We start from the raw sequence: 27,599 nt of genomic DNA on the forward strand, positions 1-27,599 counted from the left end.
CAGGAGCGAGCGGCACAGCTGGTCGCCATGGGTCACGCTCGCTCGGGAACAACAGCGAAAGTCGAAATAGAAGCATGAGCCGCCACCGCCGATCCCAATCCAAAGACAGAGTAGCCTGGGCAGACGTAGTAAAGTCGGGGATAGCCAAATAAGAGCAGCAGTCACCACCATTTCGAAGTGGTGGAGGTAGGTAGTAGAACATCAGGTAGTAGAACAAATTCAGGCTCTGCAAACGCTTCAACAGCAATTATTTGCTGAGGTGCAGAACAACAACGTTTATGTGGACGAACAAATGTCTAAACTGCAGCAAACATCACGTAAAAGAGCCAGCAGTAACCCCGGAATACCGACGGCGAGAAAGTTAAAAAACGGGGCTGTTTCCGATTCGACGGATACTGACATCGTAGCTAACCATGGCCAGTAAAAGAACCCGAACCGCGGACACCGCTGAGATATGCCAATGGAACTGCCGCTCTTTTCAGAAAAGAGCGGCAGCGCTACAAGCTTATTTAGATGCCGCCATTATTCAACCGGACGTCATCTGTCTTCAGGAAGTTGGAAAGGGAGTAGTTAAGCTTAGAGACTACTACACCTTTCAAAATCCCATGTATCCTAGAGTGGCGACGCTGGTGCACAAGAATATCGCGGCCAGTGACCACTATTATCCCCAATGCTCAACGAAGCACCAATTGATTGAATTACACACTACAAGAAGGAGTGAAACCAAAACGTTTATTGGCAACGTATATAGCCCACCGAAAGAACGGCAGACTGCGTTTCCCGAGATGCTTGAATGGACACTTGGGCATCTGGAAAAAAAAGACAGGTTTATTTTAGTCGGGGATTTTAATGCTCCCCACACCAATTGGGGTTATAGGACAAATACAAAAAAAGGCAGAAACCTAGTAGAAGCAGTAGAAAAATATAACACGCAACTAGAGACCTTACCCCTCGCCCCAACGAGACTGGGAAATAGCGTCTGCGGAGGCAAGTACCAAGACCTCACCTTTACATTTAACGTAAAAGAGTGGAGGAACCTGGATGAAAATCTGGGAAGTGACCATTATATTATTAGTTACTCCACTACGACTCCCAAATTAAGAAAGCCTTTCAGAAACGCGAAACTTACAGACTGGGCTGCATATAGACGTTACCCGACCCCTCAGGATCCGATAAATACAATAGAAGAATGGGTAGACGAAATGATGCAGGCATACCAACCTAACACAAAGCACGTCGCGCTAAGCGAAAAAAACACCGGTAGTGGATCCCCACCTCGTCCATATGTGGGATGGCAGGCGAAGTCTTACTAAACGATGGAAGAGACAGCGCTTAAACAGAAAGCTCAGAGCTAGAATAGAACAACTGACTAAAAAAGCAAATGAGTATGCTAGGGAACTACAAGGGAACAACTGGATACAATTTTGTGACTCGTTACGAGGAACGCTCTCAACAACCAAAGACATGGGCAATTTTGCAGAGCATGCTTGACCCATACAATACAAAAACAGTCACTACTAGAGCATTACGAACATTGGTAGGAGAATTTAAGGGGGATGACGCATCCTTGATACAAACCCTGGCAGACAGATACATCGGGACAGGAGGAGATAAGATCGATAAGAGAGAGTACAAAGGCATGGACAATCCCAAGCTTGATGCACCCATAACGAAATAAGAAGTATATGCCGCTGCTCTAGCGTTAAAACGTAACTCAGCCCCAGGCGAGGACGGCATCACGAATGCTATGTTAAGAAATATGAGTGATCAGCAACTGAAACGCCTAACCCGATACTTCAATGAGAAAATCTCGGAAACGGGAGAGCTTCCTAATCAATGGAAAGAAGCGACCATCATCTTAATACCTAAACCGGGGAAAGCAAGAACATTGCAGAATCTCAGGCCAGTACCTCTAACCTCCTGCTTAGGCAAACTTTTCGAAAAGGTCCTTCATGTCAGGCTTACCAGCTATATCGAAGGGCACGAACTTCTCTCGCACAACATGTACGGCTTCAGACAACATCTTTCTACACAAGACATATTCCTAAGGCTACGAGATGACGTGCTGCAAAATATCCCTACAGGGGGAGAGAACATCATAGCAGCGCTTGACTTAAAAAGCGCTTTTGATACGATCTCCCATACCCTCATACTTGAAGAGCTCGAAAGAATGGGCTGTGGAATTAAGATCCGCAAATACATCCACTCTTTCCTTACTGGACGTAAAGCCACAATAGGTATGGGAAATATTCGATCTTCCAAACTCCCAATGCCTAACAGAGGCACACCACAGGGCGCCATCCTCTCACCACTTCTATTTAATGTTGCAATGAACCGCTTGGCACGACAACTAGAGAAAATTAACGACCTCAACTTCGCGTTTTACGCAGGCGACATCACCTTATGGGCATGCAAATGCTCGTTAGGGCAAAAAGAACAAACTATCCAGGAGGCTATCGACTCGGTGAAGGACTTCGCAGAACAAAACGGCATGCAATGCGCTCCGGAAAAATCTGAGTTTATCCGGATCCACGGGCGTAACTACAGAAACAAACCGAGCATCCACCTAACGATGGGTGACCAGACGTTACCAGAAAGAAATATGATCAGAATACTAGGACTATGGTTACAAAGCAACAAAAGAGCCACTCACACTATTGCGACTCTCAAGTCAAGTACGAGGAGCATCGCTAGACTAATAAGCAGAATTACAAAGGAAGGTAAAGGGCTGCACGAAAACGAAACCTAACACTAGTCTAGGCTTTTATTCTTAGCAAAATAACATACGGACTACCATATCAAGACTTAACCCCGACGGAAATCAAAGAAATCAACCTACTAATACGTGGCGCGTATAAGGCAGCGCTTGGGCATCCTAAGAATGCGGCAAACGAGAGGGTACAAGCTCTAGGCATATACAACACATTTGAAGAGTTAAGAGCAGCCGTTCTTATGACACAAAGAGAACGACTATGCCTTACAAGCACAGGTAGAAACGTTCCATCGCGTTTAGTCTACCCACTGCGACCGCAGTACTCCAAGGAACAAACGACCGCAATGCCGCATCCAATACGCGAGCGCATACTGGTCTCCCCAATCCCACGCAACATGAACAAAACTTATCACACAGCGAGAAGACAAGCGAGAGCTAAATATCTTCAGAAAACCGTCGGCAGTAATCAAGACGTAATGTATACTGATGCAGCTAGATTTAGCAAAGGACATGTAGTAGTGGCAGTTCAACCCACACGCCTCGGAACGCTTCACACATCAGCCTCGATACGTACTAGGTGCACTGCTACAGCGCAAGCAGCGGCGATTGCTCTCGCTATCACATACAAGGAAAAGCAAAACAGCTCAGCTTTAATAATGTCCGACTCACAAGTGGCATGCAGAATGTATCCACAAGGCAACATACCACAAGTCGCCCTTAAGATCCTAGGCGACACATTGAAAGAAGATCATGCAATTTTATGGTGTCCTGGCCACGAGGGTATCTCGGGAAACGAACAGGCACACACTCTAGCTCGAGGCTTTACTAACCGAGCTGGAGATACGCACAACGATGAAAAAGACGATCGCCTACTGGTCCGCGATATACTGGAGCACCAGCGAAGAACCCGGCAACAGTACGCCCCACCACACAAACTACTCAATGTAGAGGAGGCGCAGAAATATAGAAGAATACAGACGCATACCTACCGACATTCGGGTAGATACCATAAAATAAACCCAACCTTGTACACTAACTCTTGCCCGTGGTGCGGGTCATGGCCTTCATTGCCTCACGTAACATGGGAGTGCGTCAAAAGACCTCATGCCATTAATTCACCTTTGGTACTCACCTTACTAAGGGAGCCCTGGGAGGCCATCCTCGCTCTTGCTGACCTCGAGGCCCAAAAGGGCCTCCTGGACCAAGCTGGGCGGGTCGCGATGGCCACTGGAGTCTTGGAATAGGAACCCACCCTGCACCGCTCCCTTCCGCCATTTTCGTTTTCCTCATCAATAAATGTTTATTCCTCCTCCTCGAGCCCTCGTGTTTACGCGACGCGGCTCCTCTTTCCGCTCACAGCGCGATTCCGATGTGCAGACGCCTCTGACGTGATCGCTGCGCCGTAGCGCGTCTGCTGAAAAAGCGTTCCCTGCGATGTGTGCCGAGCTGCTTCGAAGGAGTCATGCGTCTGCGTGATGCTCCCAAGCGAGATAGAGCACGATCCCATCGACGCGTCAGGCCCATCGTTTGGCTCGTGTAGATCGTTTCTCCCTCTGAGACACCGAGTTCTTTGGTTCGTTCCGCTTGCTCAGGCGCACGTTTCGTTGCCGCGCCGAACGCTGCGTTGCTCGGCGCTCACCGCGTGATTGGTGGGTGCAGAGTCCAATTCGGGGCGCCTCATAAGTGATCGCTGTGCCGTAGCGCATTGTCTTACACCCCTTGGCGGGTCGACGGGAACGCTCTCGCGTTCCACTCTTGAAAGCGAAGCTTAAGCGTCCTCCAATTTTTCTCACATAAATCGGCTAACCAGGGGGATAGTTGAGGCCAGAGAAATTATTCGGCATGATCAGAGTTGTGTTAGTTTCCCGTGTGTAGCATTGAGTGATAAGGAAGTCAGGTTTCTGGAGGGTGAAAAGCAATGACAGTGACGAGGTTTGGTTTCGCTGGCACATGTGGCTATGCAGTTTTGCACATGGTTTGTCTGTTTGCTTGCCATCCTGTTCTTTTTTCTGATTATGGAAGCGTATATATATGTCGCTGTCACAATAAAAGCCAGTTGAAGTTTGCGTCCCTTCTTCGTTCAACGTCCCGTCTTTGTGCGCGCAAAAATCTAATAAGAACCGTGTACAACCAACTCACCCAAAACGTAACGCTTTTGAGTAGTATCCCGCCTCCCTTTAGCTATTTGATAGTGTGATTTCTTAAGTATAAACTGTAGTCTGAAGGGTGTTTTCGTCCCATGGATAACACTCTTATCTTTACGGCTGTCAAAAGCTATCACACGTGACAGCGAGCTCAAAGTACCCGCGCGATGAGAAAGAGCCTATTGTGAATAGATTATTAAGGCTGGCCACCTAGTGCGCACAAGAACATCTTACACGATAATTTCACAGCGAAAGCTATAAGATTTATCCAATACACTTTTCATGCCGTCTGTCACAGCTGTTATAATATTTACGTGCTACAAGATCTCGCCAAGCAGGACAAGAACTACAGCTGTTCCCACAGTGATTCGGTCTTACCCCTTAAAGGTGAGGGTGTTATCTATGGAGCAACCGAGCACCATATCTACACAATTACTATTAATAAACTTTCCAGAAAAGCTTAGACCATTTGGGGCTTATCTTCTCTCACAACAATAATTGTCATCTGCCTTGCTTGCGTTTCCTATGTCGAAAACTCAGCGCTCGCTACTTTGCGGTAGAGAATGCCGTGTCACGCTGATAACGCGCAAGCCGTTCGTGACCTAGAAGTACTCAGCTCTGTGGCGTTAAATTTAGGAAATGAGAGTATTATTACTAAATTATGGGGTTTTACGTGCCAAAACCACTTTCTGATTATGAGGCACGCCGTAATGGGGGACTCCGGAAATTTCGACCACCTGGGGTTATTTAACGTGTACCTAAATCTAAGTACACGGGTGTTTTCGCATTTCACCCCCATCGAAATGCGGCCGCCGTGGCCGGGATTCGATCCCGCGACCTCGTGCTCAGCAGCCTAACACCATAGCCACTGAGCAACCACGGTGGGTGAAATGAGAGTAAGATGGATGACGGTTATTGTTTTGGGACAACATACGACCCAAAGCCTGTAAACTTTTTTAAGTTTGTACGTATATCGATTAAGTGTTTTCTGTTGTAACGGTGTCATCGGGCGGGACGTACGTTCCTCCGCTGCTTCTGGAGTACGTGTGGATCCACTCCTTGGCGCTCCTCGAGAGTCTAGACGCCGCCAGGCTGCGGAAGGCCGAGGGCACGCTGTTGTTGGGAGTAAGCCGGCTCCACAAGTCACTGTTTTGGTTGCGGACGCCTGTGCCTAGCACCGCCTGCAACAAATTGCGCTGATGTTACGTTGACAAAAGAAAAAATAAGTTCATGACGCTAAGCACGTCGCATGACGTGCCAGGAATTGATATGGTACGCAATTGAGAATGTCAGGGAAACATATAGGTATTAAAAACAAAGGAAGCCAAATGGCGGAAGAAGAAGCGCGAAACGCGGAGGTAGAAACGAAAAGATCAGGCTTTCTACAAGATGGATGATATAAGCGCTGCGCGCACGCTGGCCTTGTCGAGGATACTGCGCTTAAACCAAAATGCACCAAGGGCAGAGCGGTGACGACGGCAGAAGCAAACTAGTAAGCAATGAAGGGAATGGAAGAGGGGGCCCTATAACGTAAACCTATTCCAATGTGTTTTTATTCCAATCCCCTGACGTCAAATTTTCGTAACCGCCGACGCAAGCATCGGGCGGTCACCCGCAGGGTTGCCTGAACAGACCAATCAAACACTCTCCTCGTTCATAGGAGGTCGCTTTTGTTTGCTTGAAAAACTAATTACCTTGCATACACTCAGCGTTTTGTTTTATCTAATTGGCTGACAAGAGGCGAAGAGCACGCTCAAGTGAAGAAGGATTTGATGGGGCCGAGCCAATACCCTGAAGATCGAGAACCGGATGAAGAGGGTGGTGCCGGCGTCTGCGATAGGTCCGCTTTCCCTTACTTAGCTTGCGGTGGCTGGTCGAAAATCGCGGTTGCGCGCAAGGGAAGCTTAAGAATGCCGCTAAAACGGATCCTCAGCAAGGAAGAGTTGGCAAGGAGAGGCCGTAAACGTTGCGAAAGCGCTTTGACATTACACGTTCACGCAAGAAGGTTTATTGTACGCAAATAAACCATGCTCTCCAGCAGGTTCGAGTAGCCAGTGATTGAGCGATCGGTGGCATCCATCTTTTATTCCTTTTGGAACGGGGCAGCCTGCGGGTATTCAGAAACAAAGTCAGTTTTTTTCGGCATGGTTAATGCACCTTTAACGCGTACACGTCACTTTGACGCGGTGAGTTTTCGCGGTTTTGTGACGTCGCGTGACAGGCAGGGGAAGTGGGTGCAGCCCGAAAACTTTTCACCAATAGCCGGGGGCCCATGGGGAAGAGGCGTCGAATTAGAAATAATTATTTTTATTTTGTTCGGTCAAATCATGCTTAATCAGTATATACGCGTCTTATCAGATGGGGAGCTATCGCGGTTTTCGTGACGTCGCGTGACAGACAGGCGAAGTGTGAGTGGTTCAAAAAAGTGCTTGACCTATCGTGGAGGGCTGATTGCAGAATTGAAACAGGAAAGTTTGGAATAGCTTTACGTCATGGCGCCTTGGTTTATTTGGTACCATTGCAAAAAACAAAACAATACAGCAGATTCAACGAGTAGGAATCTATACACAGCGAAACTTTGTATGAATGCATAAAAAGTCGAAACACGAGTTCTCATTTATTGAATGTCCGCACAAAGTTATACTGAAGGCTTTATTCAGCCATTGTAGATAGGCTAATGAAATGCTGCCATCGCTGCCGCGGATGAGCGAAGGCGAGCTTTCTGGTTCTTCGTTATTTTCCCGCACTCCCGCTGCTGCAGGGGATGCCTGGAGGCGAGGGCCATCTGGTGGTGTTGCAAGGAACCCAGCAGCTATGGTGTTGAGCTGTTAAGCACGAGGTCGCAGGATCATGTCCCATCCTCGGCGGCGCATTTCGATAGGAGCCAAATGCGAAAACACCCGTGTGCTTATATTTTGCTGCACGTGAAAGAACCCTAGGCGGTTCAAATTTCTGTGGTCTCCCACTACGGCGTGCGTCATAATTAGATCGTGGTATTGGCACGTAGAACCCCATAAATTAGGAACCCAGCGGCGATGTCGGCGCGTTCTCCGCTGTGATCGGCTCACCCATTCGGCTAGAGAACAGCCACTCAGCACCCAGGATCACGCAAGCCCGGTGAGGTTTGCAAAGCTTCACTTTCAAAAGAAAAGCACATGACTTAATCTATTACAGGAGACTGTATGCCGCCTTCTACTAAATGTTGAGCCGTGTTCTTTGCGCGGTCATTTTATTGTTGCTTACTAACTGCGGCAATATGGGAACTTTCGTTAACAAAGAGCCTGCAATCACAAAATTGTAGCTAAAGAAAGACGAAACATGAGCAAAATGTAAATTCAAACACAGAAACCAAACTTTTCACAACCGTCTAAAAAGGGACCCACAGTATACCAATTAAGAGCATGAGACTAAGCTCCTAACCTATATACATCATGCGAGGATTGAGTTACCTGGCTAGTTGGTTCGTCATCACAGAAAGAACAGCGGCTCAGGACAGCACATGAAACCGCTCACACACTGCGCTGAGTGACAACTGCGTGTTTATTATCTTGCTGACTCTTTTATACAGAGCACTAAGGCAATACCAATAAGACCATGAAAAGAAAGTGCACCTGGATCAAAAGAAAAAGAAGGAAAGAAGGAAGAAAGAACTCGTGCCCGCCACATGCTTGTGATGCAGCTTCAAGAAAACAATTTCTTTCTTGGACAGCTAAAGAGACGGGATGCTGACGCAATAAACATTTATGCGGTTAATCTCAAAAGCCTCTCAGATTTCCCTGGTACATTTATCAGGGTGTTCTTGCAATGCTTCTCTGTCCTTCAGCGTAGGCTCACGTCCGCACTGCCGACAATTCAAGGCAAGGTTTCCACTGATTGTAAGTGTTGTTTTTTTTTTACATTAGCGTTATGCTCTCTAAGCCTATCGTTGATACAACGTCCAGACTGGCCGATGTATCCATTTCCACATTTCAACGGCACCGAGTAGACTAACTCATGCACACGCTCCACAAAACGGATTTTGTGCTTGGTCATGCACTCGTTTGAGTGAGCGTGACGGAGTGGGCCTTAGCGCATAGGCCAATTAACTTGCGCTGCGCAGAAAAAAAAAAGAAACACTGAGGCCTGCAGCCTGACCGATCCCGTTAAGATTGTGTGATTTCTTGTCCATGTAAGGCAGTACAACGGCTTTTCTTTTTCTACCGTCTTGTGTCACCCCATTTCGGCTGGCGTCATTGCGCTTGCTTTGCAAACACCGTGCTACAGAAATTAACACGTGCCCAGGACATCCTGGTGACACAAGGTAATCGACCTGCCTGCAGAATTTGTCTGGTGTCTTGTGTGCAGAGGATTTGTCGGTTGGATTCAGAAAACGATGTGCCACCGTACTCCTTTTTACCAGTTTAGTATGCACCGATGTGAACGGGAACAGTGGCTTGTTGTCTGTGGGCTCGTATGACCAACAGACATGCCTTTGGCCAAAGAAAAGTTTCAAGTCAAGAAATCTGATTCATTTTTCAGCGTCTCGTGGGTTAAAATCAAGGGTTTTAGGCACTCGGCAGAAGAGTAAGAGTGATCTGCACATTCTAATCGTAGTAAACATGTTTACAATCTAAAAGAACAATATAATCATCTACATAACGGAAGCTCTTGACAGCGGCTGAACCATTCAGGGAAGAGAGCAGCATTGTGTCATAGTAGGCTAAGTACAGGTCACTTAAGAGTGGAGCTATCCAGCAACCTATACATATTGCATTTCTCTGAATGAAAATATTATCGTCCCACGTAGCGAAAGTCGATTATAGGTAAAATTTCATCAGTTGAAGAAAACTACCTGATGTATCTATTGCATTCTCAAAGTGCACAGTTCCGTGTTGGTCAATCGTATTTTCAATGCAGAACATTGATTCATTGTGCGAGACGGAGTAGAATAAGAGAGTGGAAAAGGAAGTAACACTCAAGCATAAATATAGCGACGAGAACAATTGCCGGTTGTCGAAAATTTGGTCAGTGGGTCTGGCGCAGTCGCTTTCGATACATTAGGCACCGCCAATTCGATCATAATCGCTGGTGCTAGCATATATTCTAGAATGAGCACCACTATTCGCGTTTGAATGATGTCTTATTACAAACAAGACTCGTTCGCTATAGAATCGGCGACAACGTTAATGAAAGTTGTGATAAATCTAGGTGCGACTTGCACCGAGGGATAATGTTGCAACAGGGGTTAGCGGGTGAAAAATCGTCACTGTAGTAAGAGAAACAATGTACTGTGTGTGTCAATGCCACCCTCTCAGAAAGCATCGTCATAATGCTGAAAATAAAAAGTGAAAGAGTACTAATTCAAAAATAAAGGAAACTAACAAAGCAGACAAGAATTAAAGTTTTCATAGATCGTTAGTGCATCTGGAACAGCTTTAGACGCACTACGTGGATGACGTACGCAGCACCGCTATGATTGCGTAACATCATCAGACAGGACCTCATATTCCTGTGCACCAGCACGTCGGCACATCCTATGGCCCGAAAAAGGCGGTCGCAGAAGCTTTTCACTGAGTCCGCATCCGCGTACTGATGTTCAAACCTGAAGACGGTCGCCGGACTGATATTCCGCATGGCGTCGTCGAAGAGTGTAATGTCGGCTGTCAGTCCTTTGGTGGTTTGTACTGCGTAGGAGGGCGTATTTTCGGGCAAATTCGGCGCGCTAGAAATAGGGGGTGACGTCGAGGACGCCTTCGTCGCTGGTGTTAGGTAGCGTGGCGTCGCCTCGTGCTCAGCAGCCCTGAGCCACTGAGCCCCTGTTATTGCTCAGAGGCCCGAGTTACCGAGGTGCCCGAGCGAACGCCCGGGGCAGGTAGCTTCTGGTCAATAATTTCTAGGGATTCAATGCTAACACCCTAATTTTATGCCACATATATAAGTGTTGCTGAGTGCCCATAGCCACTGAGCAATCACGGCGGGTGGTTAGCGGGTAAAACATGGCAACTCGGGAAAGAGAGACAATGCAAGCTAAGATCATACAGTCTACGCAACGAACCGTATTCGTCCTGCACGACGTGTTCAAATGAGTGATGTTCAAATATTGAAATTTACAAATTGAATCAAAGCTAGAACGAATTGCAAATATCAATTTCTCAAACAATTACCTGACATATGAAGTTCTCAAGGCTCCATTGTAAAAAAAAGGAAGGAAGAGAAAAAGAGAGATGCCCATTTCCATTATTTGCTGCATGCATGTAATTCCGTACGCGGCTCGAAATCTCTTGAACTGCAGTGCCTGTAAATAAAAAATTTCGTTTTCTTTTATTTGGTGCAGTATGACAATGAGAGCAGTGAAATCAGGGAGTAACGCGTCGCAATGGTGCATGTAGAGCGCTTTCAAGTGCATTGTAAGAATTTCCAGCGAAAAATCACTAAGGAGGAAGGAAGCGGACATAAAGACGTAGACCAGACTGTTTCTGTCTACTTGCGGCTTTCTTTGGTGTTTTTTCGCTGGAACATCTTATAATGCATTTCACACCGAACCACGTAGCCCAAATTTCAGCTCTAATGGTAGACTGTTGTGTTTATTGAAGGAGAGCAGTGTGATGCTACCGCGCCGCACGTTGCTTTAAAGTGATGCAAAGATGTTGAGGTAGGCCAAGTAAAAATATCTCTGCCTAAATTTAGACAACAAATTCTTATGTACGTGGCATAAAATTAAGGTGTTAGCTTTGAATCCCTAGAAATTATTGACCAGAAGCTGTTTTCCCCTGGCGTTCGCTCGGGCACCTCGGTAACTCGTGCCTCTGAGCAATAACAGGGGCTCTCCTGTAGCTGGGTCATTCAGAAAAAGTCTTAAGTATTTACTTCAGATATGCATTTGCAGAGAGGGGCATGTATGTGAGTCCGTATCCATGTACACGGATGCAATTTGCATCAGTCTCTTTCTCTCGCTCCAATAAAAGCTGTTTTATGCGTTTTGTTCGAAGAGAAGAGAATAATATTCAAGAATTTATAAAAGTGAATTATCGAAACATATACGAATAACAAAGGCCATTAGATTATTATTCAAAATCTCGAATAATTTTGCACCTTCAATTTAAAAAAACTACAAATAAAATGTAGCGGCTATTTAGAGGTAAGTGCGAGAGAAATGCGTTAACCTTAGAATAGAATAGAAAGTTCATTCCTCTTCGCGCAGTACAAAGCATTACAGGGAACAGGAGACACTGGGCAAAAAGCTGCTAGAGGCAGCTTCAGGGAGCACCTAGTGCCTCAGGTACACATGGACAGCAATGGGTAAGCATATACAAGATTTACATCCAACATTTCTCAACGGAAAATCAATCTTACCGCATTCGTAAAGTACACTACGAAAAAAAGGAAACTCAAAATATAATGTCAACCTAAACATTTTACAATAATGCATGCCTATTTAAAATGTAGCAGGAGTGGTTTCAAAATCCAAAAGCATGGATGACAGCTGATTTCGGTATGTATCTTCTAAACATCGAGTCATCTAAATCGAAGTGGACAAAACGTTCCGCAAAGGGGTCATCAAGCCATCAGGCAGCCCTTGGGCTTCGCCTGTCGTCCTTGTGAAAAAGAAAGATGCTACCTCGAGCTTTTGCGTAGATCGTCGCCACATAAACAAGATCACGCGAAAAGACGTCTACCTACCACCACCCATCGATGACGCTTGGACTGCTTGCACGGAGCTAAATACTTTTCGTCTATCGGTCTTCGATCCGGCTATTGGCAGATTTCCGTTGATGAAATAGACCGCGAGAAGACGGCCTTCATCACGCCGGATGGCTTGCATCAGTTCAAAGTCTTGCCTTTGCAATGCTTCTGCGACATTTGAACGTATGATGGACTCCCTTCTTCGGGGCTAGAAATGGAACACCTGTCTCTGTTACCTTGGCGACATTATTTCTTTTCTCCCACGTTCGGCAGCCACCTTACCCGACTCGCTGCAATTCTTACGGTCTTCCGAAAAGCCGGCCTTCAACTGAACTCCCCGAAGTGTCAATTCGGGCGCCGTCAGATCACCGTGTTCGGAAACCTCGTTGAGGCATCCGGTGTCCAACCAGATCCGGAAAAAGTTCGCGCCGTACGCAGTTTCTCTGTGCCACGTTTTGCCTCCGACGTGCGCGCCTTCGCCGGCCTGTATTTGTACTTTCGCCGTTTATTCAAAAACTTCGCCGACGTTGCTCGGCCTTTGACTGATTTTCTAAAGAGGAACACGACATTCTCATGGGGCCCGGAGCAGGCTCACGCGTTCGCCGCTCTCATCGGATTTCTGACCACCCCTCCCATACTTGCCCGTCGTTGATCCGTCTGCACCGACCGAAGTCCACACTGACACAAGTGGTTATGGCATCGGCGCTGTTCTTGGCCAACACCAGAATGGTACCGAGTGCGTGATATCTTACGCCAGCCGCATGCTGTCAGCTGCCGAGAGAAATTACTCCATCAACGAGCGGGAGTGCGTGGCTTTAGTTTGGGCTGTCGCCAAGTTCCGGCCATATTTCTACGGCCGCACATTTTTGGCCGTCACCGACCACCACGCACTCTGCTGGCTGTCTTCCCTTCGGGACCCGACTGGACGGCTTGGTCGGTGAATTTTGCGGCTCCAGGAATTTTCATTTAGTGTCCATTACAAGACTGGACGCCACCACAAGGACGCTGACTGCCTCTCGCGTCACCCCGTGGATCCTCGCAATTCTGGTGCGCATGATCCAGTGAACTGCATGATCGCCTTGGCCGACATGACCAACATGCGCGATGAACAACAACGCGACACATTCTTAGAGTCCATCATCGCCGGAGTGCAATGTGGCAGCACCGACGGCACGTGCCGCATGTTCGTGCTCCATGACGGCATCCTCTAACGCCGCAATATCAACCCTGATGCCCCCGGGTTGCTCCTTATCCTTCCTCGTCATGTGCGACCCATCATTCTCGAACAACTTCACGGTGCACCGACGGTGGGGCACCTTGGAGTTTTGCGCACATACGACCGCGTACGACGCCGGTTCTTCTGGCCGGGTCTGTACCGCTCTGTGCGTCGTTATGTCGCAACTTGCGAATTGTGTCAGCGTCGGAAGAAACCTCCCCTGGCACCTGTCGGATGACTCCATTCCACTGAAGTTCCCTCTGAACCGTTCTTTCGCGTAGGCCTTGACCTGCTTGGCCCTTTTCCGACAGCGACTAGAGGGAACAAGTGGATCGCCGTCGCTACTGATTACGCGACACGCTACGCGATAACAAAGGCGTTGCCGACTAGTTGCGCAACTGACGTCGCCAATTTTCTCCTTCACAACGTCATTCTCTACCACGTTGCACCTCGACAGTTACTTACAGACCGCGGCCGCTCATTCTTGTTTCGAGTTGTGGACGACCTCCTCCGCTCTTGTGCCATTGAGCACAAGCTGTCCACCGCCTACCACCCACAAACGAACGGTCTTACGGAACGTCTCAACCGAACAATCACAGAGATGCTGTCGATGTACGTCTCCAACGATGACCGCGACTGGAACGCCACGCTGGCTTACTTGACGTTCACGTATAACTCGTCCCGACATGACATCGCAGCATATTCACCCTTCTATCTCTTGTATAGTCGCGACCCCACAATGCCGTTTGACACCATCCTCCCTTCTGTGCCACGTGTTCCAACTGATTACGCTCGTGAAGCCATCAATCGCGCTCGCGTGGCACGTCAAGTCGCCCAATCTCGTTTATTAGCCCCTCCCAGCGTATACGAAAGGAGCGCTACGACCGCTGCCATCGCGATTTTAAGTTCGCACGAGGTGCTTGGGTTCCCCGCTGGTCACCATATCGTCGGGTTGGCCTCTCCCAGAAGCTTCTTTTTCGCTACACAGGGTCCTATGAAGTCCTACGCCAAATTAACGACGTCAATTACGAGATTTCGCTGCTACACTTTGATGCATCCTCAAGTCAGACGCCTGTCGACGTCGTGCACGTTTCGTGGCTGAAGCCATACTTCGCTCGCAATTCTTCTCCTGCTATGCGCCGAGATGGCGGTTCGCCACCCGGGGGTCCTGTTACAGAAGGATGAGAGAAGAGAGAGAAAGAAGAAGATCGGAGATGCTGGCGGCTGCGTGTTGTTGGTGGTCAGCCATCTTAGCTATTCTGACTCATCCTACATATATATTGTAAATAAAGCTTTTATATACTCGTAACATCCCCGTAACAATGGATTATTTTAAGCAAGTATGTTGAAATAATGCAACACATTGTATGATAAGGACAGTTTGCGATATAAAGTGCGGCAAAGGTAGACGCCAAGGCAAGTGATGTCGTGCATTGTAAGCGGGTGTGTAATGATGGAGGTTTATCGATTTTAGTATAGGTTCCTTATTTGTTATAATTGCATGTTTGTACGTACGCAATAATTTGAATCGGTACAAAGCAATAATCCTGAGAATAACTATTTAAAGTGCGGCCGAGTATGGCAATTCCGTGGTAGATTTCCAATTAACGTGATTGCCTGTTTTTGGGCAAATACTAGCTTCTGTGTATTGTGTTTTGTTGGTGTACCGAAGCAGTCAGGCAATAATTAATCATCTGAAATACATGCCCGTTATAGAAAAGAACTTTTACCTTTATTGCCAGAGTATATCTATGCCGGCACAGGACAGAATTATTAAGACTCATTTTCTTTCTCACATTATATTTATGTAGGTCCCAGCTTAGGGTTTCCGTGAACACCACACCAAGCCATTTGACAGCTGGCACAATTTCGATCTTACTGCTGCCCAAAATAGGTCGAAATTTGTTCGGATACTTTTATTCCTTAGACGGAAAATTATAGCATTGCTTTTCTTGGCATTTACCTCTAAACAATTGTTTTCAGTATATAAGAGTAAGTATTGAAGAAACTGATTTCCTTGCATGCATAAACAATGTTCATCTTTACCAGCTATTAGCCTCGTGAAATAGTCGGCGTAAACCATTAAGGTGACAGGCAAGGATGCAAAAGATATGTGAATAATATACATATTGAACAATAAAGGGCCTAAAATACTACCCTGTGGGACTCCAGGCAAAATACGTTGTAAGCTGGATGACCTGTAATTATTGACTACCATTCGTTTCAGATAGGACTCTATTAACCACAGGCATATTCCTATAATTATATAATGGTTTAGTTTATGTATGACCAGACTATGGTCGATTATATGAAATGCTTTTGAGAAATCGACATAAATTCCAAGCACAATTTGGCTTTCTTTAAAATCATTTATTATCTCTTTTTCTTAATGCAGTTTCATTTGACCTCATTTGCCTGAAGCCATACGGGAAGTCGGACAGTACGGAGTGTTTTACTAAGAGTGTATTTATTCTAGCATATATAATTTCTCTAGACCCTTCGACAGCACAGGAATAACCAAAATCAGTCTATAATTGGCTAAATCTGCTGTAGCTCCTCTGTGAATAGCGACAACCTTGGCAATTTTCATTTATTAAGGAAGAATTTTGGGCGAAAGAGTTAGGTTGTAGATCCTTGCCAATACTGGCGCTAGTATATTAATCACAAACGTGAAATGTTTGATTTGAAAACCATATTTGTCCTATGCTTTACTAGTTTACAGGTTTGCGAAAACGGTTATTATTTTATATTCTGTTACAGGCTGCAAGAACAAGGACTCTGAAACATTATGTCGCACCTCTTTGAGATAGCATATCAATCATTTAAACAGCGTTCATCAAATCGCAAGGCATTCTTCAGGAGCTCCTCTTCGCAGAGCGCAGTGCAACTGTCGGTGTTCCGGAGCACACGACCGCCGGTGGCATCTTGCGTTTTAGCCGCGCCAAATTTAAGTAAGTTGCCTGTGGCAGACTGCACAATTCTAACCATTGATGTAAATTTCTCAATCAGGCAGGTTATTTATAGGATAAATACAAATGCTTATTTGAATAACTGTCAAAATTACGCTAGTTAAAAGTGTAATTATTACGTCACGGCACATATTTTAATCTACGAACTGCAGCTAGTGTGTTTTCAAGGCGTATCGACTCAGAACGAATTCAGAAGATGGCACCAGTTTCGATGTATGCGCCACCAAACTTGGGGCAAAAATGCACTCTTGTTCCACTAATGGTTTACAGAAAATGCGGTTTTATGCATTGAAAGACAAAATTAACTGGAACGCCAATATATTTCGTAGACACTTTGAAAATTATTATGACGAAACTGGCGTAGGCCAGAGGACTAGTTGCAAGTTGATTCGCCTAGCGAACTCACCGGCTAGAATTCATACATTGAAATATGCGCCGTAATGTAAGTAAGCAATAATATATTTAGTCAACTATGTTAATTATTCAATTATTTATTTTGATTTGTCGCAGAAGTAACAGGCCATCTGATCGAGTAACTTATTTTAACGGTTAGCATTGTGCTATCTGCCACAGGCAATTTTTAAAATTTTGGTGCGGCAAAAAACACACCCTCCTTATGCATGTTTATATACCATGTGACTTCCTTCCCACTATTCACACACATGCACTATTTTCAGCTTTGACAGTCCTAATGCTAATGCGAAAATTCATTTAGGATACCACGCGCTATAACAGTCGGTTGAAGCGACGCCTTCATTGATATTTTCGATGAACGCTGTTCCTGTTTAACTACCATTTGCTAGTACAGAACACAGGACCAAGTTGGACACATTTTAATCATTGAGTCCTTACTGAAAATAAGCTTGAGGCGTTTTAAAGAGCGTATACTGCTCATCGAGGCGAAGAAATGACAAGGATAGAAAAACGACGAGAACCTAATGAGAATGAGATGACGAAACTGTAATTAAAGCAATGGAAATGTGACGGCTGTATTATTATGATAGAACGACCAAGACGCGATGACTCCTATACGGTGGAACGACACTGATGGCACATAAAGTAGCCAAACCATTACCAACGAGGAAACTCGATCAGTTGATGCCCTAGGTTATTGCTACTGTTTGCAAAAACAAACAAAGAAGAAAAGAAAATCTACCATCCTAATGTAGTTAATCTTTGCACATGGCTTCCTTATTTTTTTTTTTTTTTTATGGAAGTGGTGCGTGCTTGTAAAAACCGAATAAAACCGTTTGTTGAAGTAGGAGCTTTTGTGGGTCCACACATATTTTCTGTGCGAATTTTGCACATAATCAATCTTGCGCACGTGTTATCCGGGTGTATAACACAAGAGTGTTCAACTAGTATATCACGTGTATCTATGTACTAGTTAAGCCCTTTAGTTAGTTTTCCATGGCTTGCGAATGGGCCGCAAAACGCCAATAGCAGAGGCGGCAACAAGACGCTCATAGCAGGGTGCTTAGTATGAGTATTCGAGCAAAAACCCACTTATTTGGTTTGACCTTGTCTTTGGTGCTCCCCTAAAAAAAGTTCATGTTTGAAGAAGAGAGAAGAAAGGAAGGTACGGAGCTCCACAAGAGCAAAAATCCTGCTTGCTACCTCGCACTGGGGGAGGGGAGACGTGAAAAGACAGGAAGTAAATACACTGAGAGACAGAGTACATCTACAAGATAGCTGCTAGGGCGCAGAACATTAGACGATCGAGGCGAAGAAGGAAGATGGGACATGTGCACCGGCTACTACTGAGCGTTTACTTAAAAACAAAGCGTACAAAAGAGGTACCTGTGCTTAGGCTCAGTGCCGTACAAACGGGAACAAACGATTGGGCACGGACAAGCTCTTATTGACTGTGCCCGAATCCCCATCCGGTACTGCGCTTAAGCATGCCTAATTATGTCCTCTCAACAGGGTTAAATTTTAACTCTTGTACAATGGAAACATGCTCATGCGCTACCCGGACATCCTTCGCTCATTTTCTCTACCGTGCACAGTATTCATAAAATGTGGAAAAAACAAAGATAAAGCATCTCACATCTTCGCCTGGCTAACAGCCGAAATTCGCTGTCACGTGGCGCTGCTGCAGCGCAGTTGAAATAAAAGTTCTCTTGTTTGATGTAAAAAGCCTTAGTGATTCCACTGGTCCTGCGCTCGCGAATACGTCAAACTACTGTATCCTGTTCTCCTTCGCCTTGCCCTTCGTTCTGCGCGTCTTTTCAAAAACTAATCAGTCTGAAGTTTGCTAGTGTTCTAGCTCAGGGAAGGGCGCAGGAACACAGGCAGGGCATAGGAACAGCCCGAAGGAGCAATAAAACTTCGTGTGTCTGTGTTCCAACGTGCACGTTGGTTCCTCATTCTTTGGCAACTAACCAGCGACCACAGCTATATGATTCGAGCTGAAAGCTCGCATCCGCAGTTACTATGTGCCCAGTTGAAATGCATAGTGTAGTGTGAATACACTAGGCGTTTCAACTGGGCACATAGTAACTGCGGATGCAAGCTTTCTGCTACCATACTCTGATCATCCGTCACTTGCCAGGTTGGTGCTGGTGAGGAAGAAGTCATCGCCAGAGGACACGCCACCAGGATAGCCCGAGAACGTGACCACGGTGGCGGGAACGGGTTGACCTGCGAAGCCGGGTACACGTTTCCCCGTTGGGACAGTTTGCGCGTTCCTTTTGCTGCACAGCCCCAGGTGACCGAAATGAAGCGAGACCTTAAGGACATGATTAGTGTAGACTTGCATGGGCAGGCAAAGAACTTGAAGCTGTCGTCACGAAAATTAGCCTCTCTTTGTAACTGCACAGCCGCCAAAGTCGCTTAGACTATCTCCAGTTTATTTTAGGGCTCCGTGTTAAGACATGACTCCGAGGTGAAATGAAGACGACGGTGCCTGGGTTGTGGCCGCATCAATCCTAATCTCGCTTTGTTGTCTGCAACGTGGCTCGTGTACCGCTTCGAGTTGGTTGTATTGCGGCTGCCATATAACAAAGCGCGAAGTCAAAAGGGGCGTAGTAGAAGAAGTGCGTTACTCTCAAAAATCACGCATTTAATTAATAATATCGTACAGCTAGGCATAGTAAAAAATAAGCACAACCGCGCCATGTGCTGACACGACATCTAAAGGTATTAACAGATGTAACAAAATTACACAACCCGAGACGCTGAACAGATGCCTTCAGGAAATTAGTTTTTTATGTCAGTGGGAGAAACAAGTGCAGCTAACTTATTCATCAGCTGTTGCGATTATGTCATAAGCTTCAATTACTTTCCGCGCAGCTCGCTGCTTGCGCCGAAACAATGTTCTTATGCCTATAAAAGTTGCGGCGCATGAATATTTCTCACAACAATCAGCAAGGTCGATCCTCCATTTTATGACGTATATCAATTATATGGGCACCCCAGGCAATTCCTGCGTCAGCGTCAGTGTCACCGTGATATTTTGTATAAATTCAGAGCGCGATAAGATTGTGGCCCCACGCCGGATCCTGCAGGTGCGAGGAAGATCACGTGATAGCGAGCCGGAAAGGATGGTGGCTCGATACGACTGCCTCTTCTCGCGCGCGCAAAGGTGGAAGGCAGGGTCCGCGGGGGAGGATGCGCTGCATCTGCTACAGCGCGCAAGCGGCGTGAGCAGGGATATATGCGCGCGCTATGCGACGAAGGGGGATGAAAGGAAGAGGGGGGGGGGGGCAGGGTAGCGCGTGTCTCCGCATCTACTCCGGCTGAGGCTTCACACGGCGCGGGTGAGCGCGTCCTATCCTACAGGCAATGTGCAGGGTGTTCGAAAGCTGGCCTACAAAAGGTAGCTTATCACAGCAAATGAGATTTCATTTGCCGGAAACATCAGGATGAATTACCTGGGCTAAAATCTGCAATCAACAGCTTGACAAAGGCCCCGGAGCCATGGCCCATTGCAGCAGCAACAAAAGAACATTACATTTGAAAATCATTGTCCCACACCGTACACACTCGTAAACAAATGAGCAGGATATCTTAACTAAATACTTATACAATGGTTAACCAAGTAACACAATAAGAAATGGAAAAGGCAGCACTTTGATTCACTACTTTCAAAGAAAAAGAACGTCTAACGGTACAAGATAAAATACGCTGGTTACCAAAGAAAATTACAGCCAATGGCTCCGTGTGCGCTTTGTTCTCACGCGCTTAGTTTCTGTAGAAGCTAGAGGAATCACGAATTCGCCCGCCGCGAGTGCAGCTCATCATAACGCGGGCATTCTGACAGCGAATGCATGGGGTGACCGAGTGAGGTGTCTTCTGTCTTCATATTTGCTTATGAGCACATGGAACCGTGATGGGAAATTTAGTTAGTAAGTGAACGTTTACAGTATTTTATAAAGCCGATGAAGTACTAAAATTACTGCGGATGTTTGTGTAATAATTGGCTATCACATTCAGTGCTTCTCCTTTCCAGCGAAATCGCGACTTCTTTTAGATTATTGGCTTATTCACTGAAACTGTTATTCAGACACATACCGGTCTGTCCCACATAGCGACCACATCAAATGTGCACGGATTAAACAACTAAGGATTTACGCTATACGTACAAGATCTGTCCCAAAATGTCGTGAAGCACGTCTAAAAAACAAATAATTTTACAAAGGGTACGTCACGCAAACCAATGTGGGGAACTTCAGAATATTCTCAATTAGACCAAATAGACGGGTTCCACCTCTTTTTTCTCTTACAGGAAACACCCTAGGTTACCTCTCCCGTTAAACGCTTCAGCAGAGAGGTCGTTTCCTTTTTAATTGTCACAAGTACGATATATCACCCCCGGAGCATCAGTATGCATACCGTAAACACAAAAAAGCGGCTAAATTCGACGAGTATGGCAGGAATCACCACACAGTGATAGAAGTGCGTGCCACGTACTTACGCGCTGTCAGTGCAGAGTGCGGAGAGCCATTACAGAAGTGCAGAATTGACGTCTCTCTTTCGACCAATTTAGTCCCACCATGCAATCTCCCAGACGTTTAAGGACTTGCACATTAAAAACATCATTGAGACATAACTGCGAGTCTGCCTAGTTGGAACAGATTCATCTTAAAACTTATTGTGCGCAAACAAACAGGGACGAAGAATAGAAGAAACACAAGGACGGCCGCTTTCTAACAACTGGTTTTATTTTTTGAAGAACCACCTGCTTAAATACCCACAGGTCTGCGCGATCTAGTCAACAGAGCACGCCTATAGCGCATATAGTACACACAGATCTGCGCTGTCAAGTCAAGAGAGCACGTCTATAGTACATATAACACTTGTGATAAAAAGACGTGGACCAAATCCACCCGGTCAACATAATAACAGCAAGGTGCATGAAACAACCACTTACGATAAAATTCGTTAAATATTTGATGATAGAAGTGAATTTTCTTTATCCAACAATGAAACAGCAGCATGGTTGATGCATTTTTCTTTTTAACGCGACAGCGTTAAGGAGCTTGTGTCGCAGAAAAGCCGGTGTCGTCGGTGTCGGCGGCGTTGGCCGTAAGCGATAAATCCCAGAAGACACTTCATAAATAAAAAACACCTTGCAAGATGGGTTGGTGGGAATCGAACCAGGGTCTCCGGAGTGTGAGACGGAGACACAACCACTCAGCCACAACTTCGTTCCTTCTAAACGGGACAAAATCGCCTCTAGTGGATGCGCTGTTGCCTTAGAAACATGCCGTAGAACGTTATACTGCGGCGTATATCGGTAATTATGACCATGTAACTTGCAGAAGTCGCAGTTTCACGAGTAGCGAAGTACGTTTCCGGTATATTTCTTCTGCGCTCTGGCACACGCAGAGCCATCTTGCGGAAAACACAGAAGACCCCCTCCTCGCAATGTACGGCGCTGCCCCGACACGTGGCGCGCCACTCGCCCCATGATCGCGTCCGCCTTCATGGCGCGTCGGGGCCCGGCTATCTGTGCCGATCGCGACGTTTGGCTGGCGTAGCGCGTTTCCGTAGGCGGTGCGAACGGGGTGCGATAACGCTGTCGCGTTCCACTCTTGAAGGCGAAGCTTAAGCGTCCTCCAATTTTTGTTTTTCAATCCAGTGTGCTTCCACAATTTCCCTCGCGGTTTGATCCCTATGCCTATACAAAATGACGGTGCTACTAAGACAAGGTGAGCAATCATGTTCTTGGCAATGCATTGCCAAATGCGTACTAGGGCGACCTTTCCGACTGGACAAGTGTTCCCTTAACCTCGTGTTAATGCATCTCGCAGTCTGACCCACGTACACATGGCCGCACGTCATAGGGATCTGATAAACAACGTTCTTCGCGCAATCAACAAATTGGTTCTTCCGCGGATGTTTAACACTACGTTCTTTCTTTACATCATCCTTTCTTTCTAACTTATTTTTAACCTTAGAGCACACACTACCTATTGTCTTTTTTGCCGGAAATACCACTTTTACTGCGTAACTACCAGCCACCTTTTTAAGTCTGTGTGAAAGGCCGTGCACATACGGAATCACTGAAATCTTGGAAGCTCCATCTTTCTGCCTTTGATTCTTTTTGGATTGTTCTTTATCCTGTTTAAGTTTTTCCATTAGTCTAGCGCACGACGCCAGCATCACAGCGAGCGGGTACCCAGCCTTCTCAACCTATCAACTTGCTCAAAAAATGCAATCTTTACAGTGTGGTGACACGAATTCAACAACGCTGACCGGAAACAAGAAATGACTATGCGATTCTTAACAAGCCTGGAATACTTTGAGCATAGTTCATTAGCGGTTTTCCAGCTCGGGGTGAGAATGACCAACACACATGTTCCGGTAGGAATTCTAACTTAACATCAAGGAATTGTAGCTTATTATCTACCGGTACTACAGAAGTAAATGTTAAGCCCTTGTCCAGAGAATTGAAGGCTGCTACAAACCTATTCCTCAAAGCACCCTTGTTTACATGACAGCCTAAAATCAAGTAATCATCGACATATCTGTATACCTTATTTACTACACCTTCTAAATCCTTGGCCAACTCTCTGTCTATGCTTCCCAAAAAATGCTACTTAGGATGGGAGCTACCTTTCACCCGATGCACACACCCCTTGCCTGTATATACTGACACGTGTACTTATCTTTATCGGGCGACCACGTTCGGCCGCCTAACAAATGTTATCGCACAGCGCGGGACGCGTCTGCATGTATCCGGAAGTTTCTGGAAAGTTATCGATGCTTCTATCCGCTGTCTGTTGTCGCCGAACCTTGTATTATCTGATTTCATCGCGTGACTCGAATGTTGTAGAACTTTGTGGAAGACACGCGGGTCCCATCGGTTAATCTCGAACATTCGACGGCTGATCTATAAAAGCCGACGCGCTTTACCCGCTGATCAGATTTACGACGATCGCCGACTGTGTTCGCCGCTCTCGTTGTGCTTTAAGTGTAGCCTGTTTTGTGGGCACAGGTTCGCCCAATAAAAGCTAGTTTTTGCCTTTCACAGTTTTGCTACTGTGTTCTTTGACGTCACGACCACGTGACATCTGGTGGAGGTGCTTTTGGTCCATGTACCGGACGCCCCCGACAAGCCGTGATCCAAGCCCGGACCGTAAAGAGAGCACCAACGTAGTCACGGACCATCGAGTAAGCCGTCGTCTACAACAGCTGCCCCCGGAACACGGACTTCTACCTGAGAAGACCAAGAAGATCGTGGCCAAGACAACCCCAATGGCTGCCCCAGCGACCCCGGTTGTCCTGCAACAACCTCGGGACCCACCGACCTTCCATGGAGCAGCAACTGACGACCCGGAATCCTGGTTGGAGACGTACGAGCGAATCGCGACTTTCAACAACTGGGACTCCGACGACAAGTTGCGGCACGTATACTTCGCCCTAGAAGACGCCGCCAGAACGTGGTTCGAGAACAGGGAGTCGACATTGACAACATGGGACCTGTTCCGTACCGGCTTCCTGCGCACCTTTACAAGCGTCGTGCGCAAGGAAAGGGCCGAAGCTATGCTGGACGCCCGAGTGCAGCTACCTAACGAGAACGTCGCCATATTCACGGAAGAAATGAACCGCCTGTTCCGCCACGCCGACCCGGATATGCCCGAAGAGAAGAAAGTCCGCCTTCTCATGCGTGGCGTGAAGGAAGAACTTTTCGGCGCAATGATCCGAAGTCCACCGAAGACCGTAGAAGAGTTTCTTCACGAGGCGACCAGCATCGAGAAGACACTCGAAATGCGGAACCGGCAATTCAACCGCCGCACGAACTCTACCAACTACACAGGAATTCAGTCACTGGCCACCGACGACCTGCGCGAGACTATCCGAGCGGTCGTGCGGGAGGAACTACAAAAGCTGTTCCCGTCACCGCAGCCTCAAGTGGCTTCGATTGCCGACGCCGTACGTGAGGAGCTCCAACAACAACTCGGAGTAGCCCCTGAATCGCCGCAGCCTCAGCCGCAAGCGATGACATACGCCGCTGTAGCCCGCCGCCACGTTCCCCCTCCGCGCCCACGGCAGGGCCCAGTGACGACACAGTTCCGTCGTCCACCACCAACCCCGCCGCCAGCACGCCAACCCGTCACCCCACGCGGCATTCCAAGGAAGACTGACGTTTGGCGCGCCCCTGACCATCGCCCGCTTTGCTATCACTGCGGAGAAGCCGGGCACATCTACCGCCGATGCCCATACCGGGAGATGGGACTCCGAGGGTTCGCCGTGAACGCGCCGCGACCACAGATTGGCGAACGACCTCGCGATATCGCCGACTACCTCGCCGCCACTAAGTGGAGCCCTCGACGACCGTCCCGTTCGCCGTCACCAGGCCGTTACCTGTCGCCGCAGCGCCGACCATACACTGGCCCAGCCCGGGGCCGGTCTGCGAGCCCATATCCGGAAAACTAAAAGCAGCAACCGATGGAGGTGCGGTTGCTGTTCGTCGAACTGACGAAGATCCTCCGACGCCGACGGTGACGCCGAAGAGACCATCTCCACGACATAATAATGACACGCCGCCGTCCCGACGAAGTCAGAAAGCCAAGACTACACCGACAAAAGACGACTTGACGACGCGACGTTCCAGCTTCAGTTCAACACGACGCAGCCGTGATCCGACGCCAAGGCCTAACTGCAACGCCAGACAAAGAACCACCGACCTCGACGTGCTTCTCGACGGCCACGCAGTTACCGCCTTAGTGGACACAGGGGCCGATTACTCCGTAATGAGTGGACACATCGCCGCCCAGTTGAAGAAGGTTAAGACCGCATGGGAAGGCCCTCAAATTCGGACCGCTGGAGGACACCTCATCACGCCGACTGGAATATGCACGGCAAGAATAACCATTCATAACCGGACTTACCCTGCCACCTTCGTTATCCTGCAACAGTGTTCACGAGACGTCATTCTCGGTATGGACTTCCTGAACCAACACGGCGCCATCATCGACCTGCAGTCGAAGTCTATAACGCTGTCGGAAGATAAAGCGACACCGCCGGAGAGCCCTCGTAGTCGCCACGCCTTGAGTGTACTCGAAGATCAAGTGAGCATCCCGCCTCGCTCCAGCATAGTTATTTCGGTCGGCACAGAAACACCCGCTGACGTAGAAGGCGTCATCGAAGGCGACCAACGTCTATTGCTAGACCGTGAAATTTGCGTCGCAAGAGGGATCGCTCGACTGCATGGAGGGAAAACTGAAGTGTTGCTGACAAACTTCAGCCAGGAGTTCAGGCACATCAACAAGGGCACGACGATCGGGTACATTGAGGAAATTCTGGAAACCAGTAATGCGTTTGTCCTCTCGGATTCCACCGCATCTGCCCCGACGACCATGGTTCCCGAACCAAACTACGACATTAATCCAAGTCTCCCCATGGGCAAGCAGCAACAGCTCAGAAGTCTGCTCCGACGATACAAAGCCTGCTTTTCGACATCATCGAGGCTTCGACAAACACCAGTCGCCAAGCATCGCATAATCACTGAGGAGTGCACTCGACCACTCCGCCAGAGCCCTTACCGAGTTTCGCCGCGAGAACGTGAAGCTATAAGAGAACAAGTCGACGAAATGCTGCGCGACGACATCATCCAGCCGTCGAAAAGCCCGTGGGCATCCCCTGTTGTCCTGGTGAAGAAAAAGGACGGAACCCTACGTTTCTGCGTCGATTATCGTCGTCTGAACAAGATCACGAAGAAGGACGTATACCCCCTCCCACGGATAGACGACGCATTGGATCGGCTGTGCAACGCTAAATACTTCTCGTCGATGGACCTCAAGTCTGGCTATTGGCAAATAGAAGTCGACGAAAGAGATCGCGAAAAGACCGCCTTCATCACCCCGGACGGCCTCTACGAGTTGAAGGTTATGCCATTCGGACTGTGCTCGGCGCCCGCAACGTTCCAACGGGTGATGGACACGGTTTTAGCAGGTTTGAAGTGGCAGACCTGTCTCGTTTACTTGGATGACGTCGTTGTCTTCGCCGGCAATTTCGACGATCACCTTAGGCGGCTTGCAACAGTACTAGAGGCCATCATGTCATCAGGACTTACTCTGAAGCCGGAAAAGTGCCACTTCGCTTACCAGGAGCTTCTATTTTTAGGCCACGTCATCAGCAAATCTGGAGTCCGCCCCGACCCGCAGAAGACAGCTGCCATCGCAAAGTTCCCGCAGCCCATCGACAAGAAGGCAGTGCGTAGATTCCTTGGCATGTGTGCCTACTACAGGCGCTTTGTCAAGGACTTTTCACGCATCGCGGAGCCGCTAACCCATCTAACCAAATGTGATGTCGAGTTCAAGTGGGAAACGCCGCAGGCCGACGCATTTCAAGAACTCAAACGACGCATGCAGTCGCCGCCCGTACTTGCGCACTTCGACGAGCACGCCGATACCGAAATTCACACTGACGCCAGTAGCCTAGGC

General features: G+C 47.5%; 1 protein-coding gene across 5 annotated transcripts in view; it reads right to left on the minus strand.

Moving 5' to 3' along the window:
* The window catches only part of LOC126519729 (putative phospholipase B-like 2), a 252,868-nt gene that overhangs the window by 138,022 nt on the left and 87,247 nt on the right, over positions 1-27,599 (minus strand). For all 5 annotated transcript variants that reach the window (XM_055065362.1, XM_055065361.2, XM_055065364.2 and 2 more), the window contains 2 exons: positions 19,256-19,347; positions 5,878-6,038 (listed from right to left, as the gene is read on the minus strand). In XM_055065362.1, coding sequence (XP_054921337.1) covers positions 5,878-6,038; positions 19,256-19,347 — 253 coding nt within the window. The remainder of the gene's footprint in view (positions 1-5,877; positions 6,039-19,255; positions 19,348-27,599) is intronic.

The sequence above is a fragment of the Dermacentor andersoni genome, chromosome 10 (assembly GCF_023375885.2).
Source record: "Dermacentor andersoni chromosome 10, qqDerAnde1_hic_scaffold, whole genome shotgun sequence".
Lineage (NCBI taxonomy): Eukaryota > Metazoa > Arthropoda > Arachnida > Ixodida > Ixodidae > Dermacentor > Dermacentor andersoni.